Genomic DNA, 14,667 nt, shown 5'->3' on the forward strand with positions numbered 1-14,667 from the left:
AGTAAACTTCTTTGATCCTTAGAGAAATATAACACTTAGTAAATACATTTTTCTCGTATAGTGTTAATAGCTTTTGTTTGCCTTCTGGTCTCTCTCTCTCTGCCTCTGGCTCTTTGTTCTCATTTGTCCTAGAGTTGACAGATGAAGAGGGAAGGGAGGGGGTCTTCCAGCAGCAGTCCTTTCAGAAGGAGGTGCACTCAGTGAGTCCTCACCCAAAAAGGATCATAAACTTACTGGGTTAAGTCAACCTAGTCATCCCTAAGCTGCCTTGGGTTTTGTGTTTGCTCCTATGTTTTGTTTTGTTTTAGCTGCACCATATGTGATTCCTTGTGCCATTTTCTTTTGTCTATTATTTTTCTTGATGACCCTGAGCTGTGGCTTCCTCCTCAGTCCCAACGCTATTCAGCCTTCGTTGTTTTCCTCATCTTGCAGATGTAGGCCTCAAAGAAGAAGTGGCAGAAGAGCACAAGGTAGCTGAGGTACATGAGGGAGGACCAGAAGATGTTCTGGAAATGAGAGTAACACTGGTCCTGCTGCATCCAGTAGAAGACCAGGTAGTTGATGATGCAACCCATGAGCATCTGGGTGATCTGGGACAGGGTGATGAACATGGCAAACTTCCTGGATACTCGGAACCCCGCCGCCCGCAAGGCATAGTAGGAGTACATCACAGCGTGCACGCTGTAGTTCATGGTCATGAACCAGCCGCCCCCGGCAACCATGTCCTTGTACGAGTACCAGGAGTACAGGAGCACAGTGATGTGGTGGTACCAGTGCAGGAAGATCAGCTTTTGCTTTCTCAGGACAATGAATATCGTGTCTCCTGAAAGATAAAGGGGGAAGAGAGTGAGCCCCTTGACCGCGATGCCAGGACAATCTCTATTTCTGCAAGATGGTCCACCGCTTGAACTGGTACTTGAGAGTGGGAAGGAGTGGTGTAGGATCTGCACAGGTATTTACTAGCCCCGTGACCTGGGGCAAGTTACTGTTCCTCATTATCTTCCAGTTTCCTCATCTGTACAATGGGCTAACAACAGTAGCTGAAGATTAAATAGGAATAATCAAAATGCCCTTCTCGCTCAATGCTGTATTCGGAAAGCTTTTATTTTTGCACAAAAAACTTAATAGTTTTTGATCTGGAGGGGCTATCACGAGCCGTACTGTCCAATTTTCAACTCGCCTGGACATTGTAGAGTCAACTGACTCAACTCCGATCATTTATCAATGGAGAGAAACAGAACTCCAGGGCCCAGCAAACTGTTTTCGGAGTTCTTGCTAGAGTAGTAATGCCAGTTTTCTTTGGTACATGACAAAAGGTACCCCTTAAAGACATATCCTTGTAAGTTCCCTGTAAGATATGAAACCCTGACATAGGGCCATGAGAAAGAGAAAATTAAACAACAGGCAAAAACAGAGAACAGAAGCCATCACTACCCCATTTGCTTGAGGGTCACAATGAACCATGTGATTAAAAAAAGCTGAGAATGACACACATTTTTATGGAATTAACTGTAAAAAAGCATTCTAGGAACTATCAAAAATTTTACTAGCATCCCTCTGAAGAAAAAGATCCCTTCTTCTAAGGTAGGAACTTTTTATTATGGAAGTCAGAATGATACTCAGATAAGCAGATGCTAAATCTCTGCAAAATTCAAGGATTCTAACAACGTACTGTATAATTCTGATGTCAAACTGGATGAAGAATAAACACAGTAACAAACACACCCAATTCCATTAATGAGTTCAAGAGGGGGATGAGACACTGGGATGCAGAAAGAAACCGGTTTATGCGGGCAAATGCCTCCTTCTTTCTGATCCCTGTGGTTCTCAGAGAAGGGAAAAGTCAACATCCTTCAAGATCTGCTGTGAACTCAAACTTGACTTGTTTGGTATAACAAAAGCTAGCATGCCTCTCTTATCCTGAAGCTCTATTAAGCACGAAGGGCAGGTAGAAGAATGCTGGGTATCTGGAAGACTGCAGTAACACAGGTGGTATCTCGTTCCATTCAGCAGAAGCTAGTCCTTTATTTCCCTACTGAACAGTCATCCTTTATTCCTTCCTATTTGTTTAGGACAAAAAGAGGGAAGTTGCCAGTTGCTGCGCTTCTGAGCCCATTATAAATTTTTCTTTGAGGTCTTTCTTGTGAGATGCCTGACATCTTATGCCTATAAATGCCAGATTGAAGGTGATAGATGGTGATGCCAGCTCCATTAGAATGCTGAAGGGACAACACCGATGTGAAGAGTCCTGGGGTCTGCTTCTTAGTGTTCAACCCTGCAATTTGTGTGGTCTGTCAAAGACCTGCTAATTCTGTGTCATCGCTCTCTGTACCTCCCTTCCCTCGTTGAGCTATAATATGGACATGATAATTCCAGTCTACCTTTGTTCACAAGATAGTAGAAGTCCCAGCAATTTTATATTAGAAACCAATTTAGTCATTCATAACTGAGATTTTTGATGAGTCTCTGAGCATTAACTAAAATACAAAATCCACAATGGAATAAAAGTTGTTTGTCACCAAGTAAGAAGCATCCATTTTTTTTTAAATTCTTTAGATTTAAATTTAGCTCTATTATGACTCATAATATTAACATTTTATTGTCCAGAGAATGATTTCAGTGAGCAGAGAGGAGCAAAGACAGATGCCGTCAGATATGCACACAAATGGGGAGCAGGGCCACAGTGGTTAGCAAAGAAAATGGCTTTTTGTTCTCCCGTCTGAGTCAGGTCAAGCCTAAGAGGTACATGTGTCTCCATCTAACCTGAAGGAGGTGGGAGCCAAGGACGAGTCAGGAGCTCTTTAGAATGAGATGAATTTGCCTTCATGTAAGACTTTTTTCTAAACAGACCCGTGTACAGAATAGGAGGCTGCTTTGTCTCCTGTAGCCCAGGAACCTTTTAGGAACACCTTCCCCGTGCAGGTCACTGTGCCAAGAAGGCCTCAGACCCAGTGAACAGGGTTCTAGAAGGGCGTCCTGAGACCTCCCCGTCCTGTGCTCCGTTCTATATTTAACTGAGATGCACCAGTCACATCATTCTGGCAATAACAAATGGCTTGTCTTGCGGGGGGAGCCACATACTATCACATCTGATTTGTCATGAGGTCGTGATACCAAGTCGTGGCATTTATAGACTTTTCAAAAGCTCGAGAATGATGTACAAACACAAACTAAAGATACGGGACTATGCATGTTGGCCAAAGGCATGAAGGAAAGGATTTGGGTCCATTGTAAGCAGTGGGACTTTGGAGGGTTTCCTCCATGGCTCCTATTCCAACTACTCCTGGCTCAGTTTTCAACCGGCCTGCAGCAGCACCAGCATCCCCAGACCCAGACACTTAGGCCTCCCTGGACACTTAGGCCTGCTGAGCGCTGCTCATATGAACACTGACCTGCATTTGGAAATACCCAGGTGGGCACAGCCACAGAGGCACATGGGCGGCCAGGGGGAGGGGGCTGCTCTGTGCTGGCAGGTCAGGAGCCATGTCCCCTCCGTGAACCACACTGAGTCAGTCTCAGACACAAAGACAAACCCCAGTGAGCAAGGGCTGAGTCAGACGTTTCCACCTGCGGAGGACACGGAGCCTGGTCGAATCACGCCCTTGAAGGAACAGGGCTGGGGCGGGCGGTTCTTTATCAAATACTCCTTCAAAAGGTAGAAGGGATTATTTTCATTCTCAAGTCTCTCAGATACAGCTGGCTCCAACTCAGATCATGGACATGTGGACCCGGAGGGATAAGGCATTTCTAGAAGCGAACACTGAGGTTCTCCTTAGCAATTGGAGGCTCCAGGGCCAGAGGCCTAAGGACCATTTCTGATTAGAAAATTATTTTTTTTGAGGGAAACTATCAAGTGTTTGGGGCCGGTATATAGGACAGTCATGTTTCATGCACTTACTGTGTTCATGTCTGTAGTCAGTCCTTATCAAAAGGGCGGGGGGTGGGTGGGTGGTGGGATGAGCATAATGCAATAAATACACTTCGGTGTGACTGTATAAGGTCAGATGCCAGAAACCTACATTGTGCTATAAACTAATGCAATGTCAATAAAGAAAAGAGACAGGGGATGAAAGGGAGCAAGATTTGCTACCCCAAATAAGTGTCCTAGGAATGAGGATGTTTTTAGACTGGTCACTTTCAGAAATAGCTGACAAATGAGGACCTCTCAATACTGAAAATTTGCCCAATTGTAAGAGATACTTGCACGCATTAGGAAATTTGTCAAGGTGAATCCCCCCTCCTGCCACCAACCCCATCAAGTCTCTGCATCTCTTCCGGATGGACAAGAGAACAGTGAAAACAAACAACCACAGCCCTGCTTGGTCACCCCATCACCAGCCTGCCCTCCCCAACCCCATCCTTTGTTTATAGCTGAAGGTGTTATTTAAGGTGGGCCATTTGGAGGGAGAAACTCAGTCCCCCAGGGTCTCATGTATCACTAGGGGGTTCACATTAAGAGAGCAGAACGTGTGACCCAGGGTGTGAGACTTGCCCATGAGGATTATTTTGAGGTGAAGGCAATGGAGACTCAGTAGATTTGGTAAGAACCCTCCACCTCTCCCTCACTGCCTAACCGTGCCAGAAATAGCTCTGTAACCTTATTTACGTGATGGGGCAGCCTTTTGTTTTTCATCACCTCCTCTGCATTCCTGTGAATCACCTCTTCACCTGTTGTGTCCCTAGACACTCGTCCCTTTCCCTAACTCAGGAGGCTAATACCTGCCACCTCGCTGCCATTTTCAGCCTCATGTCTTTGGAGTTCCCATAAGTATGAAATTAAATCTACAGTAGGTTCTAGATTATAATAGGTAACCAACATCATCATCATCATCATCATCTCTCGTGAAAATTTAATTATTTGACCATTTTAGAGGAACCAGGGAGGAAATTGCCTCCTTCCCAAACAGGATGATTAATAAAAACACTAACTACACAGCATAAATTAAAAGTCAGGAGGATATGCTATTTCTCAACTCAAGTCTCAAACTTTAATAATGGTGAATTTATTTTAAAGAAAAATGCCACAAAACCCCCCAAGTAGAGTATCCGTGTTCATTCTCAGACCAACTTCAGTTTGAGACCAAGTTATCTGACCCAGGATCTCTGAATTGAAGTTTAAAAAGACAAAGAGTCACTATAAAAGAAATATCTAGTGAGACAATCTTATATCTTGCCTATGAGTGAAAAAATTTTCATAGAATTCTGAAATTCCTGAAAATCCAGTTCAGGCTTTCAGGCATTGCCTGTCATTCCAAATTTGAAAAACACTTCTCTGGCCTAAAAATCCACACCGATTTAAATATTTAAAAAAATATATAGCCTCCTGCCGTCTAGCTCATAAAGTTTGTATTGTAAATAAATTTTTTTAAAGATAAAATGGCCATAACATTCCAGCCCCTACTCAATGGTGGGCCCTGTGCTCAGCAGAAACACTGAAGCATTAGTGGTGCTGATAAGATCTGGGCATAAGCTGCCCAAGGAAATGTCTTTATCGCCAGAGAAAGGAGTCACTGGGGACAGCCAACTCTGGGTTTGCCTTGACCGGAGCTTAATATAAATGTAGGGGCTTAATATAAATGTATTCAATGAATGAATGAATGCATACCAGTGCACTCTGATCTAAGACTTTTCTACCTGGCTCTGTGAACTTGTTGCTTTGGACTGTGAAGGGACTCAGCTTAGGAAAGGTTTCCAGAAAAAGTTTCCTTCTGCAGCTCCTCCTTCATCTTTGACCTGGGTCTGTGACATGCACACTGGAGAGACCTTGAATCCCTTGTGAAAGATACAGAATACAAAAGAGGGGCACCGGTCCACTGACAGCTCCTGTTGTAGGTGGCAGATAATACAATCCCAACCTCTAACCGCCTTGCTAGGGGACACGGGAGAGGAAATACAATCTATAAATGTTTTGAACATCACAACACAACTCTGAATTCCAGATAAAAAATAAATCAAGGGTCTCCCTGGTGGCCTTGGGGTTAAGTCTCAGCACCATCATCACTAAGGCCTTTGATCCATCCCCAGCCAGGGAGCATCCCACATGGCACAGCAGACCTCTCCTGTCTCCCTGCTGCTCCCCTCACCAGTGTATTTCAGTAGAGCTGCCTGTTCCGCTCTCCACTCTGTCTCTGGTGAATCCTCTCACCCCACCCACCTACACCTCTGGGCTATACCCCAGTTCTTCTACGAGAAAATAAGTAAATAAATCTTTAAAAAAATTAAAAATTAAAAAAAAAGAAATCAAGAACGCAGAGGGTGGCTATGTTTCCCTATGGCCACAGGGCAGCGTGTGGGCCAGTGCTCAGCTCCGGTCAAGGTGAACCCAGAGTCGGCTGTCCCCAGTGACTCCTTTCTCTGGCGATAAAGACAATTTCCTTGGGCAGCTTATGCCCAGGTCTCATCAGCACCACTAATGCTTCAGTGTTTCTGCTAAGCTGAGTCACACCTATTTTCAAGTCCATTAAAGAGCTGAAGAAAAAACCCTTAGGGATCTACAAGTATACTCAGTATTTTCAATTAATTTCTAGAAGGTGAAGTATATTCCTCTTCTCCAAGGCCCATGTCTTTGATGATTAAAATCAAACCACACAGAAACCAAGCCATTATATTTGTTAGTGAGAACACGAGGCTACCTGAATAAAAAGTTCCAATGACTAGTTTTCATCCTAATCCCAGAGATGAAATATGTTCCGGGATGGGACAGGAAAGTAGCTGTATTACTCATTCCCCCTGGATTCTGACACTGGTCTAGCCATTAATGAGTCTAAGAGAAGTGGTTGCTAAGACCCTAGGAGTGTATTTTCAGTAGAGCTTGGAAATACGTGTGTCCTATGTAAATGATCTTGCTCTTTGTATACACATTGTGCAACTTAAAAAGAGGGAGGTGGGGAGAGAGAAAAGGAGAATGGAATTTAACCAAGAACTCCAATTCACTCATCATAACTTCTGCAACCCAGAAAATAGGGCCTTCTAGGTGCTTGTTTTGTTTTTTCTTTTTAGGTAAATTTTGAGAGTGTGTAGCTATAAGGGCGGTCACTGGAGGGAAGGAGATAAGACACTCACCTAGTTCAGGCGCTTTGCTCAGCACAAAGGCGTAAGCCCAGAACTTGCTGACGGGTCCATTGTAAAAACTCTGGTCACAAACTGACTGCTTCAGGCCTTTGGTCATCAAAATGTACACCATATAAGCACCAGTTCGAAGAGCACCGAATATACTTTACAATGAAAAGAGAAAAGAAACAACATTCAGGAAAATAAAATCAGTCTGACATGAGCCATACTTAGAAACGAGTGACAGGCATCAATATATCACAATAATTTGCATTTACCCAGAAGCATCTTAAAATGTTATCAGCACAAGGGTAATAATAAAAAAAAATACTCAGGGCTTTGTTGTGAAGACCATGCATATTTATTCTTCTAGCTTCTAAAGAACATGTTATAGAAAACCTGTCTGGATCCAGGGCAGGAGCTCATGAAGAACCGTGCTGACGTTTGTGTTTCCCCTTGAGTACCATGCTTTGGGGATGAGATGGGGGTGACTAAACTCTTGGCATTAAGTCCATTCTATCCCATGTCTCCCTGAGTATCTGTTTATATCTTTCAATCAGCCCTTCCCCTACATCTGGACTATCATGCACCCACAGATCTTGGCCTCTTTCAGCCTCAAAACCATTTCCTAGGTTACTGCTTTCCACTTTCCAATCCATCTTTCTCCAGAAGCCAGAAAAAAGAAACATTATGTACAAAGGGACCACAGATAATAGAATGACATCTTTAAAGAGTTAAGAGAAAATGCCAACCCAAACCTTTATACTCAATGAAAATCTCTTTCAAAAATGAAAGGGAAATGGTTGGTTTTTTAATTCCACTGTTCACCTCTTCCAGGAAGCCCACCCAGACTCACTTCTCTAAAGTCCCCATAATTGGACCTCCCCGGTGGTGCAGCAGTTGAGCACTGGGTTGTGAAGCTGCCCGCGGCCTCTGCGGCGCCGGTTCGATCCCCGGCTGCTCCCCGGCCACCGGAGGAGGGTCCCACATGGCGCGCAGCCCTCTCCTGCCACCTGCTGCTCCCCTCAGCAGTGTACTTCGGTCCTTCTGCCTGCTCTGCTCCCCGCTCTGGCTCTGGTGAATTCTCTCACCCTCCCGCACTTCTGACTGTACCCAGTGCTTGTATAAACAAACAAACAAATAAATAAATAAAGCATGCCTCTATTAAAAATAAAAATAAAAAAAATAAAGTCCCCATAATTGCTCATTTGTTCCAGGTTCATGAGCCTTCTCACTAGTAGATTTTGTGGCTAGACTATGGCTTCACACAAGGTCAGAGTAGATCCAAGGCAAGTTACCGTTGAAATAGTTCCTTTCCTTTCAATTGTCCCATGCTTAATGGCCTGGTCCCAGTTGCTGGGGTGACAAGAATCAATAAGCTAACGCTAGCTGGTGGTTGCGATGGTCGTGGAAGATGCCAGAGGAAGTGGTATTTGAGTTAGGGCAAAGAGGTGTTCAAAGTTTGAGGGTCAGGTTACAAGAGGTCATTTCAGAACATGGTAGAATTCAAGCCCTGATGATGGTCACTCACAATATTGCTAACAACAAGAGGACAGCACATGTTATTGTTCCGTATCTGGATTTGAGCCTCACCCCCTAAGCTCTGAACAATGAGGGTGACTCAGAACGGAGGACACTATACTTTTCAGGGAAACCATCAGTGCCAGCCATGGGGCCATGTGCGGTAGGCAAAGGAGCTTTGTTGGCATGTGACAATGTCATTGCTTAGCCAATGGGGTGGTTGTTACATGAGATGGCACATCTCAACCACTGCACACTTTGGAACCAGGTGGCATTTTAGGATGATACCTAGGCATAGAGTCCTTAGACTCAAACATCAACAAAATATTCTTTAAGGGAGGAGGTGTTTTTTCCCCCCTAAGTCACATTATCTTGAGAGAGAGTGTGTTGGAAGAGATAACTATGCCACTTATATTCTACTATCCCTGGTTCTTTCTCATACTCATGGCAGACATAGCAAATTGATATTGATTATCTGGCTGCACCAGGACAAAGCAGAGAAGTCCACAAACTGGCCAGACACTACCAGTAGATCAGGGTCACAAACTCCAACCACTGTGATATCCTTTACCACTTTCCTAACTGGGTAACTATTTAATCTTTCTAAGTTATTCCTTCTCTGAAATGATGATACTTAACTTGCAAATTAGTTCTGCAAATAGATGATAAAAGTAAGATTTTAAAAAAAAAAAGATTTTACTTATTTATTTTTATGTAGGAGAACTGGGGTGTAGGCCAGAGGTATAGAGGGTGAGAGGATTCACCAGAGACAGAATGGGGAGCAGAACAGGTGGATTGACTGAAATACACTGCTGAGGGGAGCAGCGGGGAGACAGGAGAGGTCTGCTGTACCATGTGGATCAGCTCCCTGGCCTGGGATCAAACTCAGACCACAGTGGCTGGCAATAGCTTGATAGTGCTGAGACTTTAACCCCTGCACCTCCAGAGAGGCCCAAAAGTAAGTCATTTATTTGGTGTGAAATCTGATATATAGGTGCTGAATAAAACAGTATTATATTACTGAATCACTCTATGTTGTTATTATTCCTGTTTTACTTGTCTGTCCTTCAATGCTGAAAATCACTTTGACCTCTCTCCTCTCAATTTTGTCAGTTAAGAGATGTGAAAATTAAATATCTCTAATTGAAAGTCAATGAAACTGATATACAGAGAATTTGATTTGCATTGATGATTATTCACATTACCAAGTGTTTTATTGCAAAGAGTTCATTTCGTGAGTCATCTTTTCACCAAGTAAGTGACAGCTAGCAAATTTACTACAGGCATTTTCCATAGGACATCTTGAACGAGAGACTCCACAAAGAAAAACATCTGGTTCGGGAGGAATTTCTCTTTCCATCAGATGCTAAGGATTACTCTAAATTAATTAGTTACCCAGTTAGGAAAGTGGTAAAGGATATCACAGTGGTTGGAGTTTGTGACCCTGATCTACTGGTAGTGTCTGGCCAGTTTGTGGACTTCTCTGCTTTGTCCTGGTGCAGCCAGATAATCAAGGAGGCTGAAAGTCTGGGCCACAGTGTGGAATGAGGGAGGATGGTTATGGCATCTCTTGCCTTTGCCCAGCTGGTCACAGGGCATCCTTTAAAAAAAAAAAAAAAAAAGAATGTATCATGTTTCCTGCCCAAGCCTGGTTTGGACTGTACTGTGGAGCAGGAGAATCGATGAGGCAGCAGGGGCAACATGAGGTGCGATGCATCCTGGGGGGTCTGGGAAAAGCACTGCTGAGCTGAGGTGCTCCTTCCTTCTCAAACAAAAGCTCTAGATTTCTAGTCCAAAGGAGTCATTTCTTCATCACTATCTATTGCCATGCCCTACACCCAAGGGGGTGGCAAGAATGCCCACTGGAGTGTCAACCACGATGTTCTGGGGGTAGCAAGACTTTGCTTGCCTGACTTAAACCACCCGATACCGCTCCAGTTCTGGCCAAGAAGCGCTGACCTGCTGGCCTTGAGCTAGATGCTGGCGTGGCATTTCACACTTAGAGAGCTTGAATGAGTTCCTATATGATGAAATTTGATCCTCACAATGACTCTATGGGGTGGCATTTTCACAATTCTACAAACACAAAGTAGGAGAGGGTAGAGGCTTGGAGAGGGTAGAGGACTCGCCCAAGGTCACGCGGCTGCTTACAAGCGGGATCGTCTGACCACAGCTGGGGGCTTTGCCGTACCCAGCGCTCAGCCTGAATTCCCACCAGGCTTGCATCTAGGAAGGGCCATTACAACCATCTGAAGCACTAAGGTAATATCAACACCTCAGACCCATCTTGTACTCAAAATCACAGAGACAGAGGCACCTCTGGGTCCCAGCTTTGGGTGAGGGACACTCTGGACACTCTACCCTCCAAGATGCCTTCCCACCTGCCCCTGCCCCCATCTCTGCTCCATGGCCCTTTGGATATAGCTGTTCAGGTAAGTGAGGAAGAAAGTTGCTTATTGATGCAACAGGGGCCTTAGACAGGAACCCTTGTTAAATGAATGTCTTGGCGTGGGTGAGCTTTCTTCCTTTGCTTTCTCTTACTCAACCATGCACGGGATGCCATTCCCCAGCAGCTGCCTTTTTGCCAAGGAGGAGCGCATACTGGTTTCCAGCTATTTATGGAGAGAACAATGTGCTAGTTTCAGGACTTTGGTAATAGGAACAAAGAGATAACAGTCGACCATTGGCAACCCCAATTAAGAATGGCAGAAAATTAAGATAAGGGATTTGCAGGAACTCAGAAGAAAAGAAAAATCAATGTGGGCAGTAGTGAAGATGAATGCCGAAGCCAAGAAGCTCACCAGGATGACAAAAGTGGTTAGTCATCTTGTTCCTCCAGAAAACTCTGTTCCTTTGAGAAGACTCTTAATCTCTCTTGGAATATTACCAAAGCATTAGGACACCGACAGGTCCAGCACCAGGACTAACGGCAATGCCCCACTACCTTCAATTGCAGTCTTAACTAGATTTCACAGCACCATCAGGAAACCAAGCTCCTTTTTTGGGATGAATGATTAATGAAAATTTCACTGGAAGAGTGCATTGAATCAGGACATAGGACATTATCTGTATAAACAGTCTCCCTCCCTGCTCAGAGCAACAACAGGAAAAAAAAAAAAAAAAAAACAAACAAACCAGAAAGGCAGGCAGGCAAGAGATGGGAGGCAGCCTAGACCTTGAGGGTTCCATGCACTGAAAATGGGGGGCAGGCATGTCCTTTAGAATCCCAGCTCTGAACACGGTGAGCTCCCGTTGTATCCCGGGATCTCTCTATACCCACTATCTACCTTTGGGCTTATTAACTTGAGCATCTATGAGATCTACCTATCAGATAAATTTTTGTGATATTTTAAAGCAGGACATTGATTGTTTTTTCTCCTGAAATGTTTATAGTTGTGCACAGTGACGGAACGACTCTAATCACAAGACATGCCAATGAAAGTAAATTTAAACAGTATTCATCTCACAAGCACTTTCAAGGTCGAGATGCCCGTGAGTGACAGGCCCCTGCTCTTACTGAAGAGTCTGATCTTTCAAGAGATCAAGTAGCACCGCTGAAGGGAGATGGCATGAAAAGAATTCCTTTCTAAATCACATCTTTTCTGAATACATTTTAAAGCGAAGGGTAGATGGGTCTCCTGGGAGTTTTCCCAAAGGATGACAGAGTGAGAGACATCTGGTGACCCATGTGGCAGCTGTACTTTTTAGACTGATGGCAGTCAGTCTCCTTATCACTGGGTTCTCTCTGCCTCAGAAATCTCAAACGAGATCATTTTACCACCATCGCGAAACCAGAGGGCTGGACAGACAGAAAGACAGACTGAGCAGCAATAGACTTTCGGTAGAGTGTCTGCACTTAGGAGACAGCCAGTGAACTCAGAACATATGCTCACAGGCTAAAGAGGCAGCCGTAAAAATCCTCTGTACAGTTATTCCCAGGAATCAGAGGGGATTTATCTTCCAGGAAAGCCCCAATGTTAAGTCCTGCAGAGTGTTTCTAGATGATGCCTAGATGGGGGACCCTGCAAATGTGTCACCCTGATAGGGTGACACCTGTGCCTCCCAGGGAAATCTCATTTACAACAATCCCCAAATGGCATTTACATCTTCTGAACTGTGGTCAATTCAGAATCTCCTCCCCTAAAATTGCCCAGATGCTGGAATAGCGAGTCTGGCCTTTGTGGACACCCACGCAGCCAGCTCCGGGGTCCTCCCACTTCTTTCTCAACATCTTCCTTGGGCTCAAAGAACATCTGGTTTAAAGTCTCTCTCTCCTGCAAGCTCAATGCCTCTCAGAGTGCTGCACAATGAGGTACGGGCAGTCTCAACCCCAATGCCATCACAAAATGATGCAGAACACAAAAATCACAGTGTAAAGAAGCACATTTTAATACTTTGTGCACAGGTCTAATCAAAGGAGATAAACTCATCCTGCCCCTTAATCACTCTGTTGGCCTCGACTTGCCTCCTGCCACCATTAAAAAAAATAATAATAACCCAGATTTTCAAGAATTGAAACTGGACAAATTATCTAATAGCAGCAAAAAGGGGCGATGACCAAAGCAACTGCTTTTGATGACTATGCCTATGAGAAGTTTTATATATAAGATTTATACCGATGGTCTCACTCATAGCAGGGATCTAGAAAACTTAAATAAGGGACCAGGAAAATGAATAACTATAAGAAAGTGAAAATCAAAATCAACAAAAACTATGAACCAGAGACACTTTTTGGGGGATGGGGGGCGGGAGGGGAGGGATTGGGGTCAGAATGGGGGGATTGCAATTGTATGGGGAATATAAAAATAAAATTTATTAATTAAAAAAAAAGAAGTTTTATATATAAGATTTCATCTATCTTGGCCAAATTACGTAAGATTTGCGCATCTCCCAAGAAGATGATTCATGTAGTAAGGACTTCAGAAAGTGTTACTCATGAAACAGGTTATATCCACTGAGATATTATATGTCAAAATGCTGACAATAAGGCACCCTCTGTTGGTTAAAGGTCTTATCAGAGACAGCCTGGTGTTTGGCAAAGAAAACCTGACACCAGATTCCTAATCTTGTCTCCTCCACTTACTGAACACTCAAGTCTAATCCAGTAAGTCTTCTCATTTCCTTTGTAGACTAGAGATGGCATTCTGCCTATTTCCTTCCTGAGGTTCACATAAGCTGGTGGATGCTAACGTGACTCACTCGACAGCAGTAAGCCATCGAGGTAGCCACTACTATATTCTCTCTTTCGTCAACAAATCTCCTGACTACATTATTTTTCTTTGTAATCTGTTTAATTTCTGGGCCTCCCCAGTGGCACAGCGGGTTTGATTCCTGGCTGGCCAGGGGAGATACCCACATGGTGCAGCAGACCCTCTCCTGTCAAGCCCGCTGCTCCCCTCAGCAGTGGTTTTGGTCCATCTGCCTGTTCTGCTCCCCGCTCTGTCTCTGGTGAATTCTCTCACCCTCCTGCATCTCTTGCCTGTACCCCAGTTCTTGTATAAATAAATAAATCTTTAAAAAAAATTTAATGATATGATTCTGGGAATTTTACATATGAGACCTCTATGTATACATTTGCACTTAGTAAGAAAAGGTATCTGATCGATGGGTTAGTAACTGAAAACAACAATCTGAAAAATTTAGAGAACATTAAAGCCTTGACCTCTAGGTTTAATACAGGAAAAATTCTGAGGCCCATTCACTCAGCTGGGACCACAAATTTATGGAAATAGTTCCACCTCTCAGTTTCCACACACTTGTGCTACCAAGCTCCCAGGCACCCCCGTTGCAGGCGGGATTCTGTGAGTCCTATCCTATGAATATTCCTTTCTTTCTACATTAAGAATTGTTTTAATCCTCAAGCAGGAAAAGCTTCAAATGTCAGTAGGTGGTTCCACAAATTACCCTACATGTCTTCAGGACATAAGGTAGGAAGTGGGCTGAACCGTGAACTGCCCTATGTCCTCAGACACCTACAAATGATAGGAACTCAATGGGTATTTATCTGCTGTGATATTTGAGTAGGGTTGCTAGTCAAAGTAATAAAAAGTTTTCAGAAAGTCTGGGGTTTGGTTTTCTCTTGCTTGAGAAAACCCC

At 43.9% G+C, this 14,667-nt stretch overlaps 1 protein-coding gene across 1 annotated transcript in view; it reads right to left on the minus strand.

The window, feature by feature from the left end:
• Positions 1 to 337: 337 nt before the first annotated feature.
• Positions 338 to 14,667, minus strand: part of ELOVL6 (ELOVL fatty acid elongase 6) — a gene marked incomplete at its 5' end in the record, with an annotated part of 108,029 nt that continues 93,699 nt past the window's right edge. Inside the window, 2 exons of the mRNA XM_084252182.1 lie at positions 338 to 823; positions 7,063 to 7,214. Coding sequence (XP_084108308.1) covers positions 399 to 823; positions 7,063 to 7,214 — 577 coding nt within the window. The 3' untranslated portion in view covers positions 338 to 398. The remainder of the gene's footprint in view (positions 824 to 7,062; positions 7,215 to 14,667) is intronic.

The sequence above is a fragment of the Talpa europaea genome (assembly GCF_964194135.1).
Source record: "Talpa europaea genome assembly, chromosome: 13".
NCBI lineage: Eukaryota > Metazoa > Chordata > Mammalia > Eulipotyphla > Talpidae > Talpa > Talpa europaea.